Genomic DNA, 25168 nt, shown 5'->3' on the forward strand with positions numbered 1-25168 from the left:
TTTTGCTGCTAATTAACTTCTTTTGAATTCATTTTTAAAAACCCAACATGATGACCAGATTCCTCGACCTCCAAGAGCCCCCACATGAAGTTTCAATTATGTCTTTAATGGCCAATGAGGAAGTATAATTAAATAAATAATGACACGCCATATAAAATACACTGAACTGGCACATATTTGACAACTGATAATTTCATAATTTATTTTTCAGTCACAAAATTGATAAACCGAAGAGTGCAAATCATTACCATTATGATCTTTGTCCGAATGTGTCCAGCTTATAGCACCAAGAGCGTTCACGTGGCCGTGAGGTCTCGATTTTCTGTTCTCTCGTTTGGCTCCAGTGTGTTCACAAAGGTCTTCAGTAGATGTCGTCCCTCGATGAATTAATGAATGGCGTTTTCCTTTTTTTTTTTTTTAGAATTTCCAGATGGTGAATGAAGACAACTCCTCCTCGGCCACCAGAGAAGGAACGAGAACCGAGGATGTGGACAGCAGCAGAAGAACAACTCGGGACAACGGTGAGCGTATTGATGTAGCAAAAGAGGAAATTCATGACGGTGCGGTGAACTGCTGAGCATTAACAGTTAAAGCCGTCAACGACCCCAGGCAGACCCCTCGAGCGACTCCACCGCTAAAACGTTACCATAATTATACTTGACTTTCGTCCAACAAGTGAGGTTTTTGTTGATATTTCCGATTACGTTCCTCCAATTACTCGATAATTAGCGTACACGTGACCCGTAGCGCGTACTGACTGTGAAACTCAAGGTAAGTAACAACCGTGGAATACAGAGGATTCAGACTGCGTTACGGTTCTTGTACAAGGGGTGTCTGATGGGAAGATGTGGCACAGAACAAAGCGGTTTTGGGATTTTTCTACGTGGTCCCCCTGAAGGGGGCCGCACTCCTCCCACCGGCGTTCCAACCTCTGGGGGGGAAAAAAAAAATGAAACTTTTTGCGAGTCGCCCCACCTTATCAATGACAGCATCGTCTGGATCTGAGGTAGCCAACACGGTGTAGGTGGGCGCCCGCGGGGACCACGTGAGTTGCCCGCAGGACATGTTCCCAAAATAGCACTAAATACCATGGAGCTCCATCTAAAAGTTGTACTCAATTGTGTTGCCGTTCTTTTTGAATCAATTAACACTTGCATTGATAGAGATAGGGGGGTAGCCAGCGGTCAAAGTTCCATCTCACAAACGGGCGTAACTACGATGCGGAGCGTGACACGGTTTTTATCCCCTAAAAATAAAGAAAAACATGGCAGAAAAGTGAAGGGAAATTTCCAGTACAGTGGAACCTTGGATTGCGAGTAACTTGGTCTGCGAGTGTTTTGCAAGACGAGCAAGAAATCTGAATACATTTTGACTTGATGAACGAGCGACGTCTTGCAATACGAGTAGTCCGTATACGCTTTGTCTGCCGAGCGTCACGTGATCACAACTTCTCTCTCTCGCTCGCTCGTATAGTCAACATCCGTGGTAGCAGATACTGTTAATGAGTGTGCGAAAAAGGCCCCCGTGAAGAAAAGGTGGCAAGAAGAAGGAGATGATTACGGTGGAAGTTAAGAAGGAAATCATTGAGAAGCACGAACGAGGTATGCGAGTGGCCGACATCGCAAGATTTTATAACAAGTCTACGTCGACGATTTGCACAATATTAAAGAAGAGAGAAGAGATAAGGGGGCAAGATGTCACGAGAGTATCAAAGCCACGGCCACGTGTTGTGGAAGATGTAGAAAAGTCGCTTGTCGTGCGATTCCGTGAGTTGTACTGAAAGTCGTCATACGCAAGAATCCTCCTCCTCTTTCTCGTCTCCCTCACACCAGCCGCGATTCCTTTCAAAGGTAAAGTGCGGGTTATTTTATGTATTTTTACTTCAAATTTTGTATTAATAATTTTAAATGAATATTTTTGGGTTGTGAAATGAATTATCCGAGTGTCCGTTATTTCTTAAGGGGAAGTTCGCTTTGCTGTACGAGTGCTTTGGATTACAAGGATGTTTCCGGAACAAATTGTGCTCGCAATCCAAAATTCTACTGTATATTAATAATATCATTAAAGTTGAATCGTACAACGTATGTTATTCAGGAAGTTCGTATCAAACAAGTGGCCCTTCGTATTACTCAGTACCCCTGAAGTAGCTCTCAGTTTCAAAAAGGTCGGTGACCCCCTGGTCTGAATAAAAATGGGGACCATGCATCACAGGACAGACGGAATGACGTCAGAAGGTGCCAAATTCTGGCGAAACAGAAGGGTGGGCTACAGTTCGAAATCGCATTCTTGCAGCGTGTCCACTGTCACGTGCGACTCTCGGGGGGGGCAAATTGGCAGGTAGTCCATCAGCAATGCCATTCTTCAGCTTCCAGATTAGGTTGAATAGTTTGGGGGGCTAAAAATAAAGTCACGTAACCCAATGTTACTCCTTCATACGTAGGCTCACCTCCCACCAGATTTCGTCACTTTTGCTCATCCGGCTACACTCAGTACCCCCAGAATGACAACATGAGACCAGAAAGTGAAATCTCTCATCTCCTAGAAGTATTCAGACCTGTTGGTGCGAGACTCCAAACGGTGCTCGGGGGTCTCTCGTTTGCTTTAATTCTCCTCGAGGCGTGTCGAGAACCTCAGGTGGAGTCCACCTGTTGATGACATGATGTAGACTGGCAGGCAAAGGCGTCACATTTCTCCATTTAAAATGAAATCTACAACACCATAAAGTGTGCATTAAGTGAGGGGGTCTCGATGCTTTCTGAACCCTCTGTATGTTCTGTGCCAGGGCGTTCATTTGGGTCACACGGTCAGCGTGGCGCAGTTCTGCGTGTAAGCAGCGAGTAATTCCAGGAGCGGAGAGCACCCCATAATTAGGGACACTTGGTGTGAAGTGCCACAGAGATTGGAATCACTGAGTTTGAGGATCGTTTAATAATTGTTATTTAAAAAATAAGATATTTTATAGGATATACAAAAATAAAAAATATACACAATATAAAAATAAGACAGTCCTTTAAAACTGCTCCAATCATAAATATCTAACTGGTCCCGTAACGTACTGGAACACTTACTAGGATATCCAGTAGATCAGCAAAATATTCATCACAATACCGAGCGATAAATACAAGCAAACATAATCCAGACGGCACAAGCAGACTCGGCGTATGAAAACGTTCTCACGCGTACCGCGATTCTCACGTGATCCCCACGGCAGCAGACAATTTCTTCACAAAATGGTGACCTGGGGAAAGAAGCAGAGAATTACAACATGAGAAACTCTGACGAGGGCGGGCCGCTCACCAATCCGATCCACCCAAGTCAAGTGGAGCTTTAAAAGTCCCGATGGTACTGCTGTCCACCACCCTACTCGTAACTACACAGTACCGTAGTCTCACTCAATACCCCAACATCAGTTTACACGGACTGTGCGATGAAAAAGAAAATAAAGAACCAGCCGTCCAGACTCTGAATGGTGGGCACGCTGGCTAAACTGGTTTCAGCATTCAAACTCTGAGCCAACTACACCCCATGAAAAAGCCACATTGAGACGCCGGCTGATCGTTGTCACCGCTCTAATCTGTTTACTCAGTTATGGTGTAAAGAGAATGGAGCCGGGACTACTGCTAATCTTACAATCAAATACGTGTCACAGAAATATCCCCTGTTCACAAAGCCAAGCCCAGGTTTACGAATCGTATTTTATAATATAAACCGGTGGCACGCTGCCCAGTCAGTGATCCCGAGGCCTGAAATGGCCGCTGTGTGCAGTTTGAACATCCTCCCTGTGTCTGTGTGGTGGCTTCTTCAGCTGTTCCAGTTTTACTCCCACAATCCAAAAGACAAGCGGGATAGATTAACGTGCGACATTACGGTGGAGTCGGTGTGGCGTTACAGAATGGACAATCGTCGTTTTGGGGCTGCAGGCACTCTGTTAAAAGCTGCAGTCCGATTCGTTTGCAAGTCTGCACTCAGACGTGCGGCGATGACCTGCAAGTGAGCTCTCTGGACACAAAGCAGTGCAGCAAGGGGAAGGTGAGAAGGTGAGGGACGTTCAAAAAGATTCCACACTTTTTAAAAATTCTATTAATTAAGAATTTCAAAAACAAATGACATCGCTTTTCTACATAGTCACCTTCCTTTGCGATGCAATTTTCCCAGCGTCGTACCAACTTCTTAATGCCATCAGCAAAAAATGGTTTCGGTTGAGCGCAAACTGATGCACCGCTGCTTTCACATCATCGTCATCCTCACATGTTGCTGGACGTCCAGACACACTAGTACGGCCATTTTGGAACATTTCCATCCACTCATAGACGACTCTACGAGAGAGAACTTGATCCCCATACTGAGCACACAGGCGGAGATGAATTTCTAGTCCCGGCACACAAAGCGTATGACAGAAATAGCACCAAAGAGGAAAAGCTTTCTAAGTTTCGCAGCCACAGGGTGACAACTCTGATACTAAACTGCAAGGACAGAACTGGTCACATGACACTCTGACTCCTCCCACCTTCACGGTTTCCAACAGAAATATAAAAGTGCGGAAACTTTTTGAACGTCCCTCGTATTTAACAACGGCGTTTTTAAACCAGAATGATCTTGGTCCATACTAGTGTTTTAAACATCGTTCACTGAAACAGCTCTGGCCAAACTAAAACGACCGAAAACACATATGACGTAGATGTTTGCCTATCCCGGGTGGGTGTGTGCGACGCATCGTCCGAAAAATCCACTAGCCATGGAATTAGCGCAAAAATGTAGCGACCGGTAAATTATTTGCCTTTTGTACGTGCACTGTATGTACCGAACAAAACTCCTTCAAAGCGTGGTGAAGGAGTGAACGACTAACTAGGGGACTGCCATCAGTGGTGAAGAATAACCAAAGTACCACTTAGGGCGCCACACAAGGTGGGCAGGCTCAACAGGAAACCTGAAAATGGCAGCGGCAAAGACCCAAGCAGTAGCAGGTTTTGTGCCTTGTTGGGTGGAGGACCACCTTGAGAAGGCAGCGGCCAACTGGAGCCAATAGCAGGGCTTGTAGCCGATATAACCAGGAAATCGCTTGCTAACTGCGAGGTGGAAAGAGTCGGGCGCCTACCACCTTATTAGCCCAAGAGAGCAAGAAATTGCTGCCAACCCCTCCATAGAAGAAGAACAACAACAGGCAAACAACACAACGAGCGCCTTGGAAAGCAACTCCTCTGTGTCCACCATGTTGGAATGTGAAGGGTGACCAGTCAGGGAATGAGACGTTGCAATGAGCAGAATTCAATCAGGAAAGGGTCACATAATAAGCAAGAACAAATCAGAGCGAGACTCTGCGTTTCACCCGTCCACATTGCAACACCGAGGTTGCACTTTCCAGAAGTACAGTATATGGCTCTGGAGAACAGTTTTAAAAATATTCATTTTCGAAGGTTGAAAATGCCAGGGTAGTGTGGACGAGAGGCGAAAACAGATCTGAAATGGAGCACAGTGGTGTGGATGGGCCTGAGAAGTATCTGGATGAGATATGAGGACATTTTAGCTATTAGTTAAACAAACGAGCGACATGTGGACTGAATGGCCTCCTCTTGTTTGTCAACTTTCTTATGCCCTTTGTAGATTTTATTATTTTATTTTATCTACGAGAAAGCTTGTAACTTATATTTTAGATAGGAATGGGGGATACAACAGATAGCACCCCTGACAAGATAAAGTGTTGTGTGCATACTTTCAAGATTAAAGCTTTTATGCAGAGGTGTCCAACACCAGAGGAGTCAACCAGTTACACTGGGTTTGACGTCATGAGATATGGAGCCCTACACGGCCTTTTGGTACAAAGAACCGTCAGTCCGAGAGACGAGGAGGAGACAAAAGAGACGTCAGGAAGACAACATCCACCTGGATGTTGAAGACGCCATCCATGTATCATCCTGACCGCTGAATCTAAAAACTGCTCAACAAGTCCGCTCCTCTCCTGAATCCAAATGTATCATTTAAGCTTTGTAACATTACATTAAGGGTGTACCTGGGATTTATTTAATTGCTATTATTCTATTTTAATAAATACTGTGTTGATTTTAAATTTCTACACTTTGTTTGCATGTCCTCTGTCACTGAATTAATCCATCAGATATGGGGCACCTGGCGTGGGGAGATGCTACTCTCTCTCCCATGGGGTTAACAGGCTGAAGGGGGACGCCCCAACAGAAGTCCACACAGCAGGAGTAACGCATCAGCGGTGGGTAAGGGGCACTGCAAAAGGTGAGTCAGTCTTTGTGTGTCCAGGTTATTCTTGTGGTCCAAAGTGTGCTTCAGGTGTAGCTTATATCTGGAGACACCCTTGTGGTGTTGACGCTAAAGCTAGTGAGTCCTTCTGTGGAGTACAAGGAGTGATGGGCTGTAGAGTCGTCACTTAGTAGTTGCGGTTCAAGAGCAAACCAATCCAATAACAAACCTGGTGAGCTCCCCTAACCCCATAATAACACAACTGATGGACATCCCTCCAGGGTTACTTCCTGCCTTGTGCCCAGCTGGTCTAATAATAGATAGATGTAAAGTCTGGGTGACATTTTTGTGGAGTCTGCAGTAGCTAGCAGCAGCCTTCAGACAGGCCCAGGATCATGCGCACCTTTCTACTGTTCATTATAAATGATCCCGGGTATTCTAAATTGTCCTGGTATGAGGCGGTGTCTGAGTCTGTCTTATGATGGAGTGCCAGCCCATCTCCAGGTAGCTCCTGCGGAGATGGGCTTGGACTCCTGGTCACTTTCTGTATTATTTTAATAAGTTTTACTGAGTTTACTGTATAGTTCACTTTACACAGATCAGTTGCGAACGCACTCACTTCCAAATTTTGAGGTTTAAAATTCAATTACATCAAGTCAAATTCAGCACTCAACACTTTTTCCCCTACTGAGTTCAAGGTGCCATATACATTAATAATATTAATAATGGATACCTTAAGCACGTTGCAAAAGCTCTTCTTGAATTCCGGTGCAAAAAATGTATGGGGAAGGCTTTAAATGTGTGGCCATCAGGCACAACCTTCCTAATTGCATCCTGGAACTCCTCGTTACCACTGGACACACCGGATATGCGCTCCATTTCATATGCAAATAATGCTGGAGACAGGAGGTACGAAAGATTGTCATCCCAAACGGTTGATAAATCCAAATCCTAAAAAAAAAAGAATGTAGTGTAAAAATTCCCAGAGGTTTTGTCTTTCTTACAAGATGTCAATTTGTGCTTAACGTGGCCTGCTGATTACACATTTTTAACAAATTCAAAGAAACATTTTAAAGCCTCAAATGAGCAAAGGTTATTGAATTTGTAATAAAACCTGAAAAACTAAGAACCTTCCTGGGATAAAACATTCAGTATTTGAAGAAGGTAAAAATGATATGCAATACAAGTATTTATTCATGTTAATGTAAAACATGTTGAACATTTTTATGGTGAATCCTGACAGAATTTGCACAGGGAGCTACAAAAAATGAAAATTGTCTAATTTTAGGCTATAAAGTTAGAATAAATGATATAAATTACAAAAGTACATCTCCCTATTATGAAAGAAAATCTGGAGACGAGACTATAGCCAAGATATTGTTTCAAGTCCCGCCCTCCTCTCCACCATTTCTGGTTCATGGCCCGCGCTGGCGGTCCTCTCATTCGTGTGAATGCTTTGGTCAGACACAGTTCCTGTGCTCTCAGCTCTTATAAATTTTTACGTTTTCCTCACTTTAAGTTCCCAATTAAAGAAGACAAATCTTATTGAAGAATTTCATCCCGAAGGGTTATCAACAGAAGAAATGAGAAGCACCGAGACACGATAAAGTCAAATGAATTAACGCAAAAATTGTTGATCAGTTATTTTGCAAATTGGTTAAATGCGTATCAATAGACTATGATGTTGAACAATTCTGACATGTACAATTTTAACAGGCGACAAGAAAGGTAATGGAGTACATCATCAGGGGATAACATGAGACACCAAAGGAGATCTTGATATGCTATTCGTATTAAAACGTCCACAGTTTCCCATTAGAATAGCTTTTGTTATGACAATTTACAAATCACAGGGACAAATATTCGAAAAAGTCAGTTTATTTATTAGAGGGAAAGAAACGAAATTCACTCACGGGCAGTTAGTTATACAGGTGCTGGTCATAAAATTAGAATATCATGACAAAGTTGATTTATTTCAGTAATTCCATTCAAAAAGTGAAACTTGTATATTAGATTCATTCATTACACACAGACTGATGTATTTCAAATGTTTATTTCTTTTAATGTTGATGATTATAACTGACAACTAATGAAAGTCCCAAATTCAGTATCTCGGAAACTTAGAATATTGTGAAAAGGTTCAATATTGAAGACACCTGGTGCCACACTCTAATCAGCTCATTAACTCAAAAGCCTTTAAATGATCTCTCAGTCGAGTTCTGTAGGCTACACAATCATGAGGAAGACTGCGGACTTGACAGTTGTCCAAAAGACGACCATTGACACCTCGCACAAGGAGGGCAAGACACAAAAGGTCATTGCTAAAGAGGCTGGCTGTTCACAGAGCTCTGTGTCCAAGCACATTAATAGAGAGGCGAAGGGAAGGACAAGATGTGGTAGAAAAAAGTGGACAAGCAATAGGGATAACCGCACCCTGGAGAGGATTGGGAAACAAAAATGTGGGGGAGATTCAAGAAGAGTGGACTGCAGCTGGAGTCCGTGCTTCAAGAACCACCACGCACAGACGTATGCAAGACATGGGTTTCAGCTGTCGCATTCCTTGTGTCAAGCCACTCTTGAACAAGAGACAGCGTCAGAAGCGTCTCGCCTTTGGACTGCTGCTGAGTGGTCCAAAGTTATGTTCTCTGATGAAAGTAAATTTTGCATTTCCTTTGGAAATCAAGGTCCCAGAGTCTGGAGGAAGAGAGGAGAGGCACAGAATCCATGTTGCGTGAGGTCCAGTGTGAAGTTTCCACAGTCAGTGATGGTTTGGTGTGCCATGTCATCTGCTGGTGTTGGTGCATTGTGTTTTCTGAGGTCCAAGGTCAATGCAGCTGTCTACCAGGAAGTTTTAGAGCACTTCATGCTTCCTGCTGCTGACGAACTTTATGGAGATGCAGATTTCATTTTCCAACAGGACCTTGCACCTGCACACAGTGCCAAAGCTACCAGTACCTGGTTTAAGGACCATGGTATCCCTGTTCTTGATTGGCCAGCAAACTCGCCTGACCTTCTATGGGGTATTGTGAAGAGGAAGATGCAATACGCCAGACCCAACAATTCAGAAGAGCTGAAGGCCACTATCAGAGCAACATGGGCTCTCATAACACCTGAGCAGTGCCACAGACTGATCGACTCCATGCCACGCCACATTGCTGCAGTAATCCAGGACAAAGGAGCCCCAACTAAATATTGAGTGCTGTACATGCTCATACTTTTCATGTTCATACCTTTCAGTTGGCCAACATTTCTAAAAATCCTTTTTTTTTTTGCATTGGTCTTAACTGATATTCTAATTTTCCGAGATACTGAATTTGGGACTTTCATTAGTTGTCAGTTATAATCATCAACATTAAAAGAAATAAACATTTGAAATACATCAGTCTGTGTGTAATGAATGAATCTAATATACAAGTTTCACTTTTTGAATGGAATTACTGAAATAAATCAACTTTGTCATGATATTCTAATTTTATGACCAGCACCTGTACATTGTGTTGTCATGATATAACTCCAAACACGGAATCAAAATTTCAAAGATATATTGACGAAAAGTTAATTCAAAAATTGTTTTTACTGAAGTTTTACAGTAAAACTAAGTTTAAAAAGTATTTGCGTGTTCATTTCAAAGCCAAACAGAACAAAAATGTATAATGCAACGAATACCTCTAACGCAACATGAAACAATTTTCTTTCACTTTATTACGTCTTACTATTTTTTACTATGGTTAATTACTCGTTGTAAAGTAAAATAGTTAGTTCTATTATGCATATGTAACAATTCCCATGAAAATAACAATCTCTTTAAAATGTACATCCGCTTTATCCACACACGAGCGGCAGATCCAAAAAGTGGCTAGCGCATAGTGCCCACCCAGGGGTTGGCAAGCAAAGTGAGCAGGTAAAAGAAAAAAGAAAAGTTGAACTGACTCCGTACACAGACTGGGTGTAAGTGATAAACCCAACGAGGATGGTTTTAAATTCGAGGGCGAGTAGAACAAATAAAGAGTTGTATGTCATTAGTGGCTATGCAGAGACGGCACAAATGCAAATCTGTGGGGCGTTCTCAACAGAAATATGTGCTTAGGAGAAACTCAAGAGAATTTTGGGATGTTTCCTCAAACTAGGGTAACAGCCAATGTTTCTAAAAGTTTGAAAAAACTTATAAAAATCCAAAAGGACTGGCTAACATAATGAATAAATGTAAGATGAAGTTGTGGACATAACTTCTATAACAACAGAATGAGTTTGTCTTACTTAACATTTGATTACGAGCCAATTCATTTCATTCTTCTTAAGTGCACTTCTACTTACAAGCCTGGCATGTTATACAATAATCCTGAATGTTGTATAAAATAAAGAAACGTAACAAACACAAAACATGACGTCAAGATGTAAGCACAGAAACATCATGCAGTGTAGACACACACCACACACGTATTCAGGATATGCTGAGGAATCATCTTTTTCTGCTTACTCGATGGATGTGTGATAAACTGAAGATTTACAATTTGGACTCCTCACTCCCTAAGACCTTCACCCTCAGAAACATTGTCTTCCGATTCTGTGGTGGCTTTGGCCCTGCCAGTGTTTCCTCCCGTTTCCAAAGATCCTTTTGATGGTGTAGGACACTGGAGTCATCAACACCTTGGCTTTCTTTGCAACTTCTCTAAAGGAAAGACCTGCATTTTAAAAGGTTATACCACTCTGTCTGTCTTCCTTCCTTCGTTAATTGCCTTTTTATCTCCATTGTTCTAGCAGTACAGTCCAGTCCTGTCTATTTAATACTTCAGAGTATGTAGATACAACATTTATTTCCACACTACTTTTATAAAGAAGGAAGGTTTGTAAGTAATCACCAAAAGTTGGGACACCCGCAGGAATTGTTTGTTTCATCTTTTGAAAACTTCATTAACTTCCATTGCTGCAGAAAAACTTGTTAATCCATTACTTGTTCCCTAAAAAAGGCCTTCTGAATAACTGAAAATGACATTATTTTTCTTACGTTTAGAGCATTTCATTCATTCACTGGACAATGAACTGCTTAAATTTCAATAAAAACTGGAATAATGGGGGTCTTCTGAAACTTTTGACTGGCAATGTACATACAGTACATATGTATGTGGATGTGTCCATACTGTACATACAGCACCCATCATATAAACACACACACAGTACACAGCAGCGGTTCTCAAACTGGGGTCCGCGGTGAAGCGATTTCGGTGGGACCGTGAGAAATGATTGCATATTTATACTATTTATATTTTTATAATTATTAACCTTTACCATCCGAGGGGAAGTAAGTGACTGAGCTCCGTTGTTACCCCCAACACCTAGACCCGACCACTAATCCGCTGTTCCGTTATTTGCTGCCACCGTATTGTTTTCCCACCATTATCGCTCAGCACAAACCAGCCCTTATTATTTTTATCATAATCAAAAATTATTGATTCTTTTGTGGAATCAAAACACTCGCAAACAGTTTTCGTATATTTTAGAAGCAAATAAGAGTGCTAAAGGTGGATACAGATAATCAACAAACAACACATTTTACATTTTTTGTGTTTTTATACGTGGTGAAACTGCCCGTTCAACGCAAATGGTTAAGGCAAAGCAGATAATAATAATAATAATAATTTTTTGCATTTATATAGCGCTTTTCTCACTACTCAAAGCGCTTAGCAATTGCAGGTTAAGGGCATTGCTTAAGGGCCCAACAGAGCAGAGTCCCTTTTAGCATTTTATGGGATTCGAACCAGCAACCTTCCGATTGCCAGTGCAGATCCCTAGCCTCAGAGCCACCACTCCGCCTCCGCAGATGCATCCATCCCATTAAAATTTTATCTTAAATTTAATAACTAAGATGTACGTAATATTTTCTGAATAAATAATTGTCAAAAAATGTTTTATTCACAGCAGCCTGTACCTATGCAATGCTGCGCAGTGGGTATGTGGCACCCTTGTGCAAAGTATTTGGCGCCCCCAATTTTCTTGAAATATTGTTTTTTTAAATTTTTAATAAAAGGGCCCACGAGTCATCGAACAATTTTTCTAAAGAAGTTTGAGAACCGCTGGTATACAGAGGGTGGCTTTAAGTCCAAATGCCAAAGCTGCTAGGACATTTTGAAAACAATCTTTTCATATGCACAAATCTTTTGCTTTCACTTACATTGACATAAATGTTTTTCGCCCCTCTGAACTCACAATTTGCAATAGTGCCATCACTCCACGCCGAAATGTCAAGGTGCAGGCCTCCTCAAAACTCCAGGGATAAATGCAACCTGCTTCAGAGGCAGCAGCACCTTTAGCTATGGGGCACCCAGCCTCTGAGACAATCTACCTTAAAGGAAGTGGCCCTCATTATAAAGGTGCTCTTAATTATGATTATGATGTTAAGTCACGATGGCAGATGAATATCTATTATTGTGAAACAGCATTCAAACACGTCGTCGTGTTATTTTGAAGTGCACAGTACCTTTCGGTGCTCAGCCAGCAAGTATCTTAGCTCTTGTTCAATCTCATTGCTTGTGGCTGCACAGTCAATTATTGGGGCCCACAGAGGTGGAAAGTCACAGACAGAGGCGGTGGACCCCGGTGCACACACAGATTTGATGGCATCTTCGCTCATGGCCTTCCATCGAGATTCATTGCTGAAGTCAAAGACGCACAGCTCTACGGCATCAGAGGGCTGACAATTGGCATAGAAGCTCTGGTGGTTAAATACGCAGCCAATTGTTTTATACGGGTAGGCAGGCTTGGGTTGCTGCACGAGAGGTGGGTCATCTGGATTTACAGGTTTGAAAATGTATCTGTGAAATGAGCAGAGTGCATGACGTGATTAAGTCTGGAAGTGAAAACATAACAAGCATTAGAAATTCACAGCACAATAACAAATCTCCATCAATCGGCCTGCGCAGTTCAGAGTTGTAAGAACTGGTTCCTCTCTTGGCAAAGGACGGGGCACCACCCTCAAAATAAACATTGTTTAAAACTTTTTTTTTTTTTTTTTTATATAAAACTAATTTTACTGAAGTCACATAATGACATTTTCACTCCACGCATAGCTTAAGGCCATGTCGCACTACACGACTTTTTTTAGTGATTTTAAGCCGCAGACACTATTTACACGATCTTAGTGAGGCTGGGGCAGTTGCAGCTAACTCCTGCGAACAGTCGTGTAGTTTGACATCCCCAGCAACTCCCTGCCACTTCCCTCAATAGCTGCAGACCTCCACAGCTCTGCTCTGTTGAAGAGCCAATCAAACAGCACACACCCAATAACACTGAACTGCCTTTGTATTGCGCGTCAGTCATCTTACACGACACTCCCAGGTGTCTGTGTCTCTCTCTGCACGGCCATTTCAAAGTATGCATAATGCACAGTTCTCATGACACCTCCTTACAGTAGGGTTACCTTACTCCGATGTGAAGAGGACAATCGAGTAGGAGTGTTGTGCAGGCCAGACTGAAATGCAATCCAATGCATATGCAGGTAGTGCACTTCACTTTCATACAGTTTTATCATAAAACATATCAACCAAATGATTCATTGCTCTTCATTATAGCACGCAATTTGTGTGGCAGTGTCAGTTTTAAATGTAATTGAGTTTTAATTTGTGTCCACAGATCGCATGTCATAACTACAAGGCAAAGTAAACATATTGCTCTTCACTTAGTGGCTGCATTTTGTTTCAGGAGGACGCGTTAATCACGTCAAATCTGAACGTAATCAAATGACCAATCAACGTCAATAGGTGGGGCAAAGGGTGTCAGATTCTAAACATTTTTTGTATTCTGGTGGCAAGCAAACATTTCATCAATCTGGCAGCAGGTTTTGGCTATCAGGAAAAAAAAAAAAAAAAAGGGGCGAGTACACGATACTCTGGAATGTGTGAACGGTGCTGGGACGTCGGCACGGAGTCATGGAATTTGCCATCCCCTGCAATTGCTAATTGGACATCCTCAGGCAATGAGACCATCATCTGGAATCGTCAAGTTTGACATCCCACTGAAATGAAACCATGGCAGCCTACCCTTCCTGACTGTCTCAGCGAGCTGACGGAGGGTCATTGTCCTTAGGGTGTTCTGCATGGTGATCTTCGTGCTCCCTTCTATTTACACTTCTGTGTTTCTTTCATTGCTAACTGTGGTATTGCTTTTACGCAGATTTACTTTATTGTAACTAGGGGGCTTCGCCCCCTGCCTGTGCTACACGCCAACCACTTCATGTCTCTGCCGCTCGCGTATGTGGATTTCACTTTCACCAAACCACAAATTTGTTAATTCTCGCGGATACGCCTCTCCATTGTGTAGAAATGCTACTTTTCCCTGATGGCAACACGAATTAGACGACCTGCAAGTCTCTGACTTAAAGTTTAAATCTGAACAATATATTCGATCTCTTTTCACTGTTCCGTTATTTCACTGAGTAATAATTTCCATTTGTTTGCGCTAATGCAATCTTTAGTATCATTTTTTTGAGACTTTCAAATTTTTGTACTTCCATTATCTCTAACCTGTCTTCATGTGTACCGCCCCCACGTTTTTGAATTCTTTACGACGTTTTACTTTGTCATCTACTCTTTGTCTTTTATTTCCGGCCCTGGGCGTGATTAAATCTCTTGGCACAAAGTCTCTTCTCACAGGACATGAAAGTATCTCTCTGAAAGTCTCGTCTCATCCCTGGATTTTTTTTATTATAATAGAGAGATATAAATAAATAAAGAAATTCATTACATTTATATAGCGCTTTTCTCAGTACTCAAAGCACTATCCACACAGGGAGGAACCGGGAAGCGAACCCACGATCTTCCACAGATATGTACTGTACATATCTACATTCAGTGCCAAGCCTTTGCATTTTATTGCACGCTACCTTGTTTTTAACCTTAAATAACACACCTGACATTCTCAAATCCACATGGTCCAGTTGACTCCATGGCAGGACCCACTCATTCTCCCACTGAACCAAATTAGGAAACATCAGTTAAACTAACAGACGTGTCTCGGGGGACTTGGGAGGAAAATCCCCACAACCACAGGAAGCACACAAAGACTCACTAAAGTGTGAAACGCTAATTGCTAAACCCCACCATGCCAATTCTCAGTCATCTTGTTGGCCAAGATCAATGTGTAGAGTCCAATCAAATTGAATATGGCAATACATACGCAGAAAGAAGCCAATCATGGGTGGCAGAGCGGTAGCACTACAGCCTGGCAACGACCTGTGTGCTTCCCTGTGTGGAGTGTGCATGTCCCAACCATTTCCACGTGGGGTTCCTCCCACAGCCCAAGGACATGCAGGTTAGCTGAACTGGTACTGCTAAATTGTCCCCTGATGTGTGTGTCCTGTGATGGACTGGCACCCTATCCAGGTGTTGTTTGTTTTGTACCCAATGACTGCTGGGATAGGAATTAGAAATATTAATGGATGGATAGTAGCAAATATAACCAACACAAACTGTGATTAGGGCCATCCTTGGTTTAAAACCAAGCACAATGTATGGAGTACAAGTCCAAGAAGGTTCTGCTCAACCTTTTTAATGCACTGGTGAGGCCTCATCTGGAGTCCTGTGTGCAGTTTTGGTCTCCAGGCTACAAAAAGGACATAGCAGCACAACAAAAGGTCCAGAGAAGAGCGACTAGGTTGATTCAGGGCTACAGGGGATGAGTTATGAGGGAAGATTAAAAGAGCTGAGCCTTGAGGAGATGAAGAGGAGACCTGACGGAAGTGTTTAAAATTATGAAGGGAATTAGTCCAGTGGATCGAGACGGTGACTTTAAAATGAGATCATCAAGAACACGGGGACACAGTTGGAAACTTAAGGGTAAATTTCACACAAACATTAGGAAGTTTTTCTTTACACAAAGAATGATAGACAATTGGAATAAGCGACCAAGTACTGTGGTAGACAGCAAGACGTTGGGGACTTTCAAAACTCAATGTTTTTTTGGAAGAAATAAGTGGACAGGACTGGCGAGCTTTGTTGGGTTGAATGGCCTGTTCTCGTCTCGAGTGTTCTAATGTTCTAAAAACACTGCTTAGAAATTAAATCCAATCATGAAAACTGAAGAACAAACAAAAGCAAACAAACCGATATATCAACTTAAAAGCTTTTCTGCCTTCATAACTGTATAGATAAATCTTGTGAGAGATGTTAAGTAAATAATTCTCTTTGTGTGCTCCTTTAGACAAAGCCAACGCCGTCCTAACTGAATTTTGCATGAAAGATCCTCTGTAGCCCAATGGCACATTTTCCACCTTTGTTGCCTCATGTTTTATGTGTTGTGTGCACGAGCCTTTTAACTTCCATGGTTCTATCAAAGGAATATGCCCTGCAGGCATTGGCTTTGTCTGTGGTTTAAAAACAAAACGAGGGACATGTTGTTTAAGTATGGGAGTGTGGTACACGAAACAGCTTTCCGCAATAGTAGGTCCAAGTTGAAAAGACGTGTAATACAATCGGCTCTAATCAAGGTAATGAGACTTAAACAAGTCCACTATGGAAACTCTGGTAACGACCCTGTTGGTGCCTTAGAACATTTTGTCCAGAGGAGGTAAGAGTCTACTATACTGTAGATTCTCCCATTTAAACAGACATTTTTGACAAGTAGCTTAACTGTAGCTCAAATATAAATCAGATGCTCTTAACGACACTTCTAATGTTTACAGCAAATGACCTGAAAAAATGTGAAGGCAAAGACTTTTTGACAAGTCCAGCATTTCCAAGATGCTGCGAGAGCAAAGATGACACTGCAGTTTCCACAAATGAAGGACAATGTTTGACTAGAGCTACTTGGATTGTGCCAATGAAACATACGGACATACAGTGGTGTGAAAAACTATTTGCCCCCTTCCTGATTTCTTATTCTTTTGCGTGTTTGTCACACAAAATGTTTCTGATCATCAAACACATTTAACCATTAGTCAAATATAACACAAGTAAACACAAAATGCAGTTTTTAAATGATGGTGTTTACTATTTAGGGAGAAAAAAAATCCAAACCTACATGGCCCTGTGTGAAAAAGTAATTGCCCCCTTGTTAAAAAATAACCTAACTGTGGTGTATCACACCTGAGTTCAATTTCCGTAGCCACCCCCAGGCCTGATTACTGCCACACCTGTTTCAATCAAGAAATCACTTAAATAGGAGCTGCCTGACACAGAGAAGTAGACCAAAAGCACCTCAAAAGCTAGACATCATGCCAAGATCCAAAGAAATTCAGGAACAAATGAGAACAGAAGTAATTGAGATCTATCAGTCTGGTAAAGGTTATAAAGCCATTTCTAAAGCTTTGGGACTCCAGCGAACCACAGTGAGAGCCATTATCCACAAATGGCAAAAACATGGAACAGTGGTGAACCTTCCCAGGAGTGGCCGGCCGACCAAAATTACCCCAAGAGCGCAGAGACGACTCATCCGAGAGGTCACAAAAGACCCCAGGACAACGTCTAAAGAACTGCAGGCCTCACTTGCCTCAATTAAGGTCAGTGTTCACGACTCCACCATAAGAAAGAGACTGGGCAAAAACGGCCTGCATGGCAGATTTCCAAGACGCAAACCACTGTTAAGCAAAAAGAACATTAGGGCTCGTCTCAATTTTGCTAAGAAACATCTCAATGATTGCCAAGACTTTTGGGAAAATACCTTGTGGACTGATGAGTCAAAAGTTGAACTTTTTGGAAGGCAAATGTCCCGTTACATCTGGCGTAAAAGGAACACAGCATTTCAGAAAAAGAACATCATACCAACAGTAAAATATGGTGGTGGTAGTGTGATGGTCTGGGGTTGTTTTGCTGCTTCAGGACCTGGAAGGCTTGCTGTGATAGATGGAACCATGAATTCTACTGTCTACCAAAAAATCCTGAAGGAGAATGTCCGGCCATCTGTTCGTCAACTCCAGCTGAAGCGATCTTGGGTGCTGCAACAGGACAATGACCCAAAACACTCCAGCAAATCCACCTCTGAATGGCTGAAGAAAAACAAAATGAAGACTTTGGAGTGGCCTAGTCAAAGTCCTGACCTGAATCCAATTGAGATGCTATGGCATGACCTTAAAAAGGCGGTTCATGCTAGAAAACCCTCAAATAAAGCTGAATTACAACAATTTTGCAAAGATGAGTGGGCCAAAATTCCTCCAGAGCGCTGTAAAAGACTCATTGCAAGTTATCGCAAACGCTTGATTGCAGTTATTGCTGCTAAGGGTGGCCCAACCAGTTATTAGGTTCAGGGGGCAATTACTTTTTCACACAGGGCCATGTAGGTTTGGATTTTTTTTTCTCCCTAAATAATAAAAACCACCATTTACAAACTGCATTTTGTGTTTACTTGTGTTATATTTGACTAATGGTTAAATGTGTTTGATGATCAGAAACATTTTGTGTGACAAACATGCAAAAGAATAAGAAATCAGGAAGGGGGCAAATAGTTTTTCACACCACTGTATAGTACTGCCTGTTGTGACCTGTAGAGGCGATGTTGAGCTCCTGAACCCAAAACAATGCCCCGCAGAGACCCAAAAAATACAGAACTATAAAGGAACGTTAAGACAATAGGGGAAACAAAGTACAATAAAAAGGGAAAATAATAAAATGGGCCTAACTGCATTGAGTGTGATGAAAAAAGTATGTGAACTCTTTCAGCATTAAATTGGTCATAAAATGTGATCTGATTTTCATCTAAGTCACAATTATAGACAAACACAATATGCTTAAGCTAATAATGCACAACCAACTACCATTCACGGTGTGCTATGGAAAAAGTAAGAGAACCTTTAGATTTAACTGATTGAACCTTCTTTGGCAGCCATAACCTCAAAAAAGCAATTCCTGTAGCAGAGGATCAGACTTGCACTCCCGTTCAGGAGAAATTCTGGACCATTCATCCTTACAGAGCTGCTTCTGCTCAGCCATATTGTTAGGATGTCTGGTGTGAACGACCCTTGAGTCTGCTCTACAGCTCCTTCATTAAAAGTCTGGCCTCTACCTGACCGGACTCTCTCTCTCTTTTTGGAAGCCATTCTACAGTAGGTTTACTTTGATCTGCTGCATCACACATCTTCTACAGCCACCCTGACATTACCCTGTCAGATATGTTGATAAACCTGAGAATTCATTTGCCTCTCGATGATGGCAATCTGTTCAGGCCCTTGGCCAGCATTGCAGCCCCAAATCAAGTTGCTCCCTCCATGAGGTTTTCATGTTGGTGTGTAGTCCCCTTTTTACACCATAATTGCTGCTGCATATTCTGGACAATTCAGTCTTGGTTTCATCAGTCCACCATATTGTATTGTGGAGTGTCAAGATTGTGTTTAGCAAACTTCAGGAATGGGGTGATGATGTTTTTACAGAGCAGCGGTGACTTGCCATGGACCACACCAGTTCAATGTGTTGTGTACGGTAGACTCATAAACAGAGATGTTAAATTGTTCAGTGACTGCCTGACGTCTTTAGCTGTCACTTGTGGGATTTTTTTTACCTTATGGACCATTCTGCATTGTGCCTTTTGAGTCATTTCGGCAGAGTCCCCCCTGCTAGGGAGAGTAGCCACAGTACCAAATTGGTCTCCACTTACATACAATTTGTTTAACTGTGAATAGCTAAACTCTTTGAAAGGCCTAGGTATCCCTTTCCAGCTTTATGCAACTCAACAATTCTTGATAGTGGATATTCCGGGATCATTTTGTTTTTTGGCATGCAGGCTTCATATTTCACAGATGCTTCTTGTGAAAAGCAAACTCCAAATATTTTAATCTTTTTTTTTTTTTAATAGGTCAAAGCAGGTCTAAGACCTGCACCCAATCTCGTATCATTGTTTCGACTCCAGGCTTGACAACTCTCGACTCTGGTTAGCTTTTTTTGAAGTTTACTTACAATACAATAATTTGAGTGTTATTAATTAAAACAGATTGTGTTTGGTCATTCTTGTGACTCACATGACAATCAGACCATATTTTAAGATAAATGTCCGTCCATCCATCCATCCATCCATTGTCTCCCGCTTATCTGAGGTCGGGTCGCGGGGGCAGCAGCTTGAGCAGAGATGCCCAGACTTCCCTCTCCCCGGCCACTTCTTCTAGCTCTTCTGGGAGAATCCCAAGGCGTTCCCAGGCCAGTCGAGAGACATAGTCCCTCCAACGTGTCCTGGGTCTTCCCCGGGGCCTCCTCCCGGTTAGACGTGCCCGGAACACTTCACCAGGGAGGCGTCCAGGAGGCATCCTGATCAGATGCCCGAGCCACCTCATCTGACTGCTCTCGATGCGGAGGAGCAGCGGCTCTACTCTGAGCCCCTCCCGGATGACTGAGCTTCTCACCCTATCTTTAAGGGAAAGCCCAGACACCCTGCGGAGGAAACTCATTTCAGCCGCTTGTATTCGCGATCTCGTTCTTTCGGTCACTACCCATAGCTCATGACCATAGGTGAGGGTAGGAACATAGATCGACTGGTAAATTGAGAGCTTTGCCTTATGGCTCAGCTCCTTTTTCACCACGACAGACCGATGCAGAGCCCGCATCACTGCGGACGCCGCACCAATCCGCCTGTCGATCTCACGCTCCATTCTTCCCTCACTCGTGAACAAGACCCCGAGATACTTGAACTCCTCCACTTGGGGCAGGATCTCGCTACCAACCCTGAGAGGGCACTCCACCCTTTTCCGGCTGAGGACCATGGTCTCGGATTTGGAGGTGCTGATTCTCATCCCAGCCGCTTCACACTCGGCTGCGAACCGATCCAGAGAGAGCTGAAGATCACGGCCTGATGAAGCAAACAGGACAACATCATCTGCAAAAAGCAGTGACCCAATCCTGAGCCCACTAAACCGGACCCCCTCAACACCCTGGCTGCGCCTAGAAATTCTGTCCATAAAAGTTATGAACAGAATCGGTGAAAAAGGGCAGCCCTGGCGGAGTCCAACTCTCACTGGAAACGGGTTCGACTTACTGCCGGCAATGTGGACCAAGCTCTGGCACCGATCGTACAGGGACCGAACAGCCCTTATCAAGGGGGCCGGTACCCCATACTCCCGGAGTACCCCTCACAGGATTCCCTGAGGGACACGGTCGAATGCCTTTTCCAAGTCCACAAAACACATGTAGACTGGTTGGGCAAACTCCCATGCACCCTCCAGGACCCTGCTAAGGGTATAGAGCTGGTCCACTGTTCCGCGACCAGGACGAAAACCACACTGTTCCTCCTGAATCCGAGGCTCGACTATCCAACGGACCCTCCTCTCCAGGACCCCTGAATAGACTTTTCCAGGGAGGCTGAGGAGTGTGATCCCTCTGTAGTTGGAACACACCCTCCGATCCCCCTTCTTAAAGAGGGGGACCACAACCCCGGTCTGCCAATCCAGAGGCACTGTCCCTGATGTCCATGCGATGTTGTAGAGACGTGTCAACCAAGACAGTCCTACAACATCCAGAGCCTTGAGGAACTCCAGGCGTATCTCATCCACCCCCGGGGCCCTGCCACCAAGGAGTTTTTTGACCACCTCGGTGACCTCAGTCCCAGAGATGGGGGAGCCCACCTCTGAGTCCCCAGGCTCTGCTTCCTCATTGGAAGGCATGTTAGTGGGATTGAGGAGGTCTTCGAAGTACTCCCCCCACCGACCCACAACGTCCCGAGTCGAGGTCAGCAGCGCACCATCCCCACCATATACAGTGTTGACACTGCACTGCTTCCCCTTCCTGAGACGCCGGATGGTGGACCAGAATCTCCTCGAAGCCGTCCGAAAGTCGTTCTCCATGGCCTCCCCAAACTCCTCCCACGCCTGAGTTTTTGCCTCAGCAACCACCAAAGCCGCATTCCGCTTGGCCTGCCGGTACCTATCAGCTGCCTCCAGGGTCCCACAGGACAAAAGGGTCCTGTAGGACTCCTTCTTCAGCTTGACGGCATCCTTCACCGCCGGTGTCCACCAACGGGTTCGGGGATTGCCGCCACGACAGGCACTCACCACCTTACGGCCACAGCTCCAGTCAGCTGCCTCAACAATAGAGGCACGGAACATGGCCCATTCGGACTCAATGTCCCCCACCTCCCTCGGGATGTGGTCGAAGTTCTGCCGGAGGTGGGAGTTGAAGCTACTTCTGACAGGGGGCTCTGCCAGACGTTCCCAGCAGACCCTCACAACACGTTTGGGCCTACCACGCCTGACCGGCATCCTCCCCCACCATCGAAGCCAACTCACCACCAGGTGGTGATCAGTTGACAGCTCTGCCCCTCTCTTCACCCAAGTGTCCAAGACATGTGGCCGCAAGTCCAACGACACGACCACAAAGTCGATCATCGAACTGAGGCCTAGGGTGTCCTGGTGCCAAGTGCACATATGAACACCCCTATGCTTGAACATAGTGTTCGTTATGGACAATCCGTGACGAGCACAGAAGTCCAATAACAAAACACCGCTCGGGTTCAGATCAGGGGGGCCATTCCTCCCAATCACGCCCTTCCAGGTCTCACCGTCATTGCCCACGTGAGCATTGAAGTCTCCCAGCAGAACGAGGGAGTCCCCAGAAGGTATGCCCTCTAGCACCCCCTCCAGGAACTCCAAAAAGGGTGGGTACTCCGAACTGCTGTTCGGTGCATACGCACAAACAACAGTTAGGACCCGTCCCCCCACCCGAAGGCGAAGGGAGGCTACCCTCTCGTCCACCGGGGTAAACCCCAATGTACAGGCTCCAAGTCGGGGGGCAATAAGTATACCCACACCCGCTTGGCACCTCTCACCGGGGGCAACTCCAGAGTGGTACAGAGTCCAGCCCCTCTCAAGGAGATTGGTTCCAGAGTCCAAGCTGTGCGTCGAGGTGAGTCCGACTATATCTAGCCGGAACCTCTCAACTTCGCGCACTAGCTCAGGCTCCTTCTCCTTCAGAGAGGTGACATTCCACGTCCCAAGAGCCAGCTTCTGTAGCCGAGGATCGGACCGCCAAGGTCCCCGCCTTCGGCCACCACCCAACTCACACTGCACCTGACCTCCTTGGCCCCTCCCATAGGTGGTGAGCCCATGGGAAGGGGGACCCACGTTGCCTCTTCGGGCTGTGCCCGGCCGAGCCCCATGGGTGCAGGCCCGGCCACCAGGCGCTCGCCATCGAGCCCCACCTCCAGGCCTGGCTCCAGAGTGGGGCCCCGGTGACCCGCATCCGGGCATGGGAAAATGCCGTCCAAAATTGTTTTTCATCATAGGAGGTTTGTTTAACCGCTCTTTGTCTCATCCCTCACCTAGGACCAGTTTGCCTTGGGTGGCTCTACCAGGGGCATAAAGCCCCGGACAACAGAGCTCCTAGGATCATTGAGACACGCAAACCCCTCCACCACGATAAGGTGGCGGTTAAAGGAGGGGTAAGATAAATGTATCCATGGTAATTTCCAAAGTGTTCAAAAACATTTTCTTTTTCCTGTAAGTAGGTGACCCAGACTACAATGTGGGGTGGCTGATGAAGTTACTTACTAGTTCTTTCTGAGAACTATTTGCTCACCTTCTTCCAACTCCTCAAACTCCATTCTCACACTCTGCCCACTTCTTCCTCCCAACTCCATTCTGACTGGCTTCTTCTAGAAGGCTCTTTTCAGCCTTGGCTAATGACTCCGTCTGGGTGCCTCCCAGGAATCTCTTCCATGATCTCAGATTCTAAGTAGAAGCCCTATGGCCGTATTCCTAGAGCTCCCTCTAGTGGCCATTACTTCACCTCAGTTACCACAGGCAGGCCCAGATATGGTGAACCCACAGTCACACTCGCCTCTATGTAAAACCAAGTAACTCCAAACATTTTCTGGAAATTTCCTCATTGACCTTTCTTTGCCAATTCAGTACCGCGTTTTAATTTTTGTTTGAGAGCCAGGCCTGGTGGTTATAATTTTAGGTTAATTCCTACCATTCTGAAACAATGTATTAAAATAATGAAAAGCAATATCTACAAATTCACGGAACAGTGGAAAAGTAAAAAAACAAAAATACACAGGCCTTGTTCACTGAAAATATTTAACCCGTTCCCCCAGTTTTAATTCCTATTTAAAATGTGAGGTTAGCATAAGTCAGCAAAAAAACAAAAAAGTGAAGTGTCAAGATGAGCATGCAAAGCACAAGCCTGGTCAAAAATGAAACCCTGGGAATTCTTTATTAAATCAGCATGCAATTTCTGAATTTGAAAAAAAAAAAAAAGTTACCTGTGCGCTGTTAGACTCTCCCAGAAAACGACGGTCCCATTAATTCCAATTGTCATGACCCACGTGTGAGGAACTGCCTTTGACTTTGTTCCAACACATACGTAAGCATCCAGGCCAAAACCAAGGAGCAAGCTGCACAAGAGGTTAGCATGATCTTCACAGTCGCCCTGTGAACAATTCAGTGAGACAAACCTCAACTTAAACACATAAAAAAGAAGAACAAACTATGAGCTATATGCAGAATTGCACTTTTAGATGTTGTGTGTCGTATTCTTCAGTGTCAGCCTGCCCTACCGCCTGCAGTATGGGATGACAGTTACGTCACTTTGTGTGTGTGTGTGTGTGCTGAGTCAGTTATAATTCATCCCACCCATGGGTGAGGAGTCAGCTGTGCTGTATTAATGTTGCGGTTTGTGGTTGGCACCCAACCTACCAACAGATTCCTTCTCTAGGCGTCGCTTACTGCCTCAACATATCCCTGCTTGGCAGGTTCATAAGATTTCTGTCTGTGATTCATCTGCTCGCCGATTTTACATTAAATTCCTGCCCATGTATTTTCGGTTGATTCATACAAGAATAAAAGTGATTGCCCATTATCATTGCTCTAAGGCTATTAAAACCAAATGCAACTATTTTTTATGCTTGATATTCTGGGAAGGGTGTGGCATGAAAAACATGTGGCTGGTGAGATATGGTGTAAAACTGCATCTCACCATCTTTAATTAGGCAATACACTATCAAGTAGAATTACCTGATGTATTTATATTTACATGAAATATGGTAAAATGTCTCCATG

At 44.0% G+C, this 25168-nt stretch overlaps 1 protein-coding gene across 1 annotated transcript in view; it reads right to left on the reverse strand.

Moving 5' to 3' along the window:
* Positions 1–176: 176 nt before the first annotated feature.
* The window catches only part of cep76 (centrosomal protein 76), a 55502-nt gene continuing 30510 nt past the window's right edge, over positions 177–25168 (reverse strand). Inside the window, exons 9-12 of the mRNA XM_028817599.2 lie at positions 24373–24539; positions 12683–13016; positions 6941–7158; positions 177–3238 (exon numbers count right to left, since the gene is read on the reverse strand). Of these exons, the coding sequence (XP_028673432.2) occupies positions 3100–3238; positions 6941–7158; positions 12683–13016; positions 24373–24539 (858 nt within the window). The 3' untranslated portion in view covers positions 177–3099. The remainder of the gene's footprint in view (positions 3239–6940; positions 7159–12682; positions 13017–24372; positions 24540–25168) is intronic.

Source organism: Erpetoichthys calabaricus, chromosome 13, assembly GCF_900747795.2.
Source record: "Erpetoichthys calabaricus chromosome 13, fErpCal1.3, whole genome shotgun sequence".
Classification (NCBI taxonomy): Eukaryota; Metazoa; Chordata; class Cladistia; order Polypteriformes; family Polypteridae; genus Erpetoichthys; species Erpetoichthys calabaricus.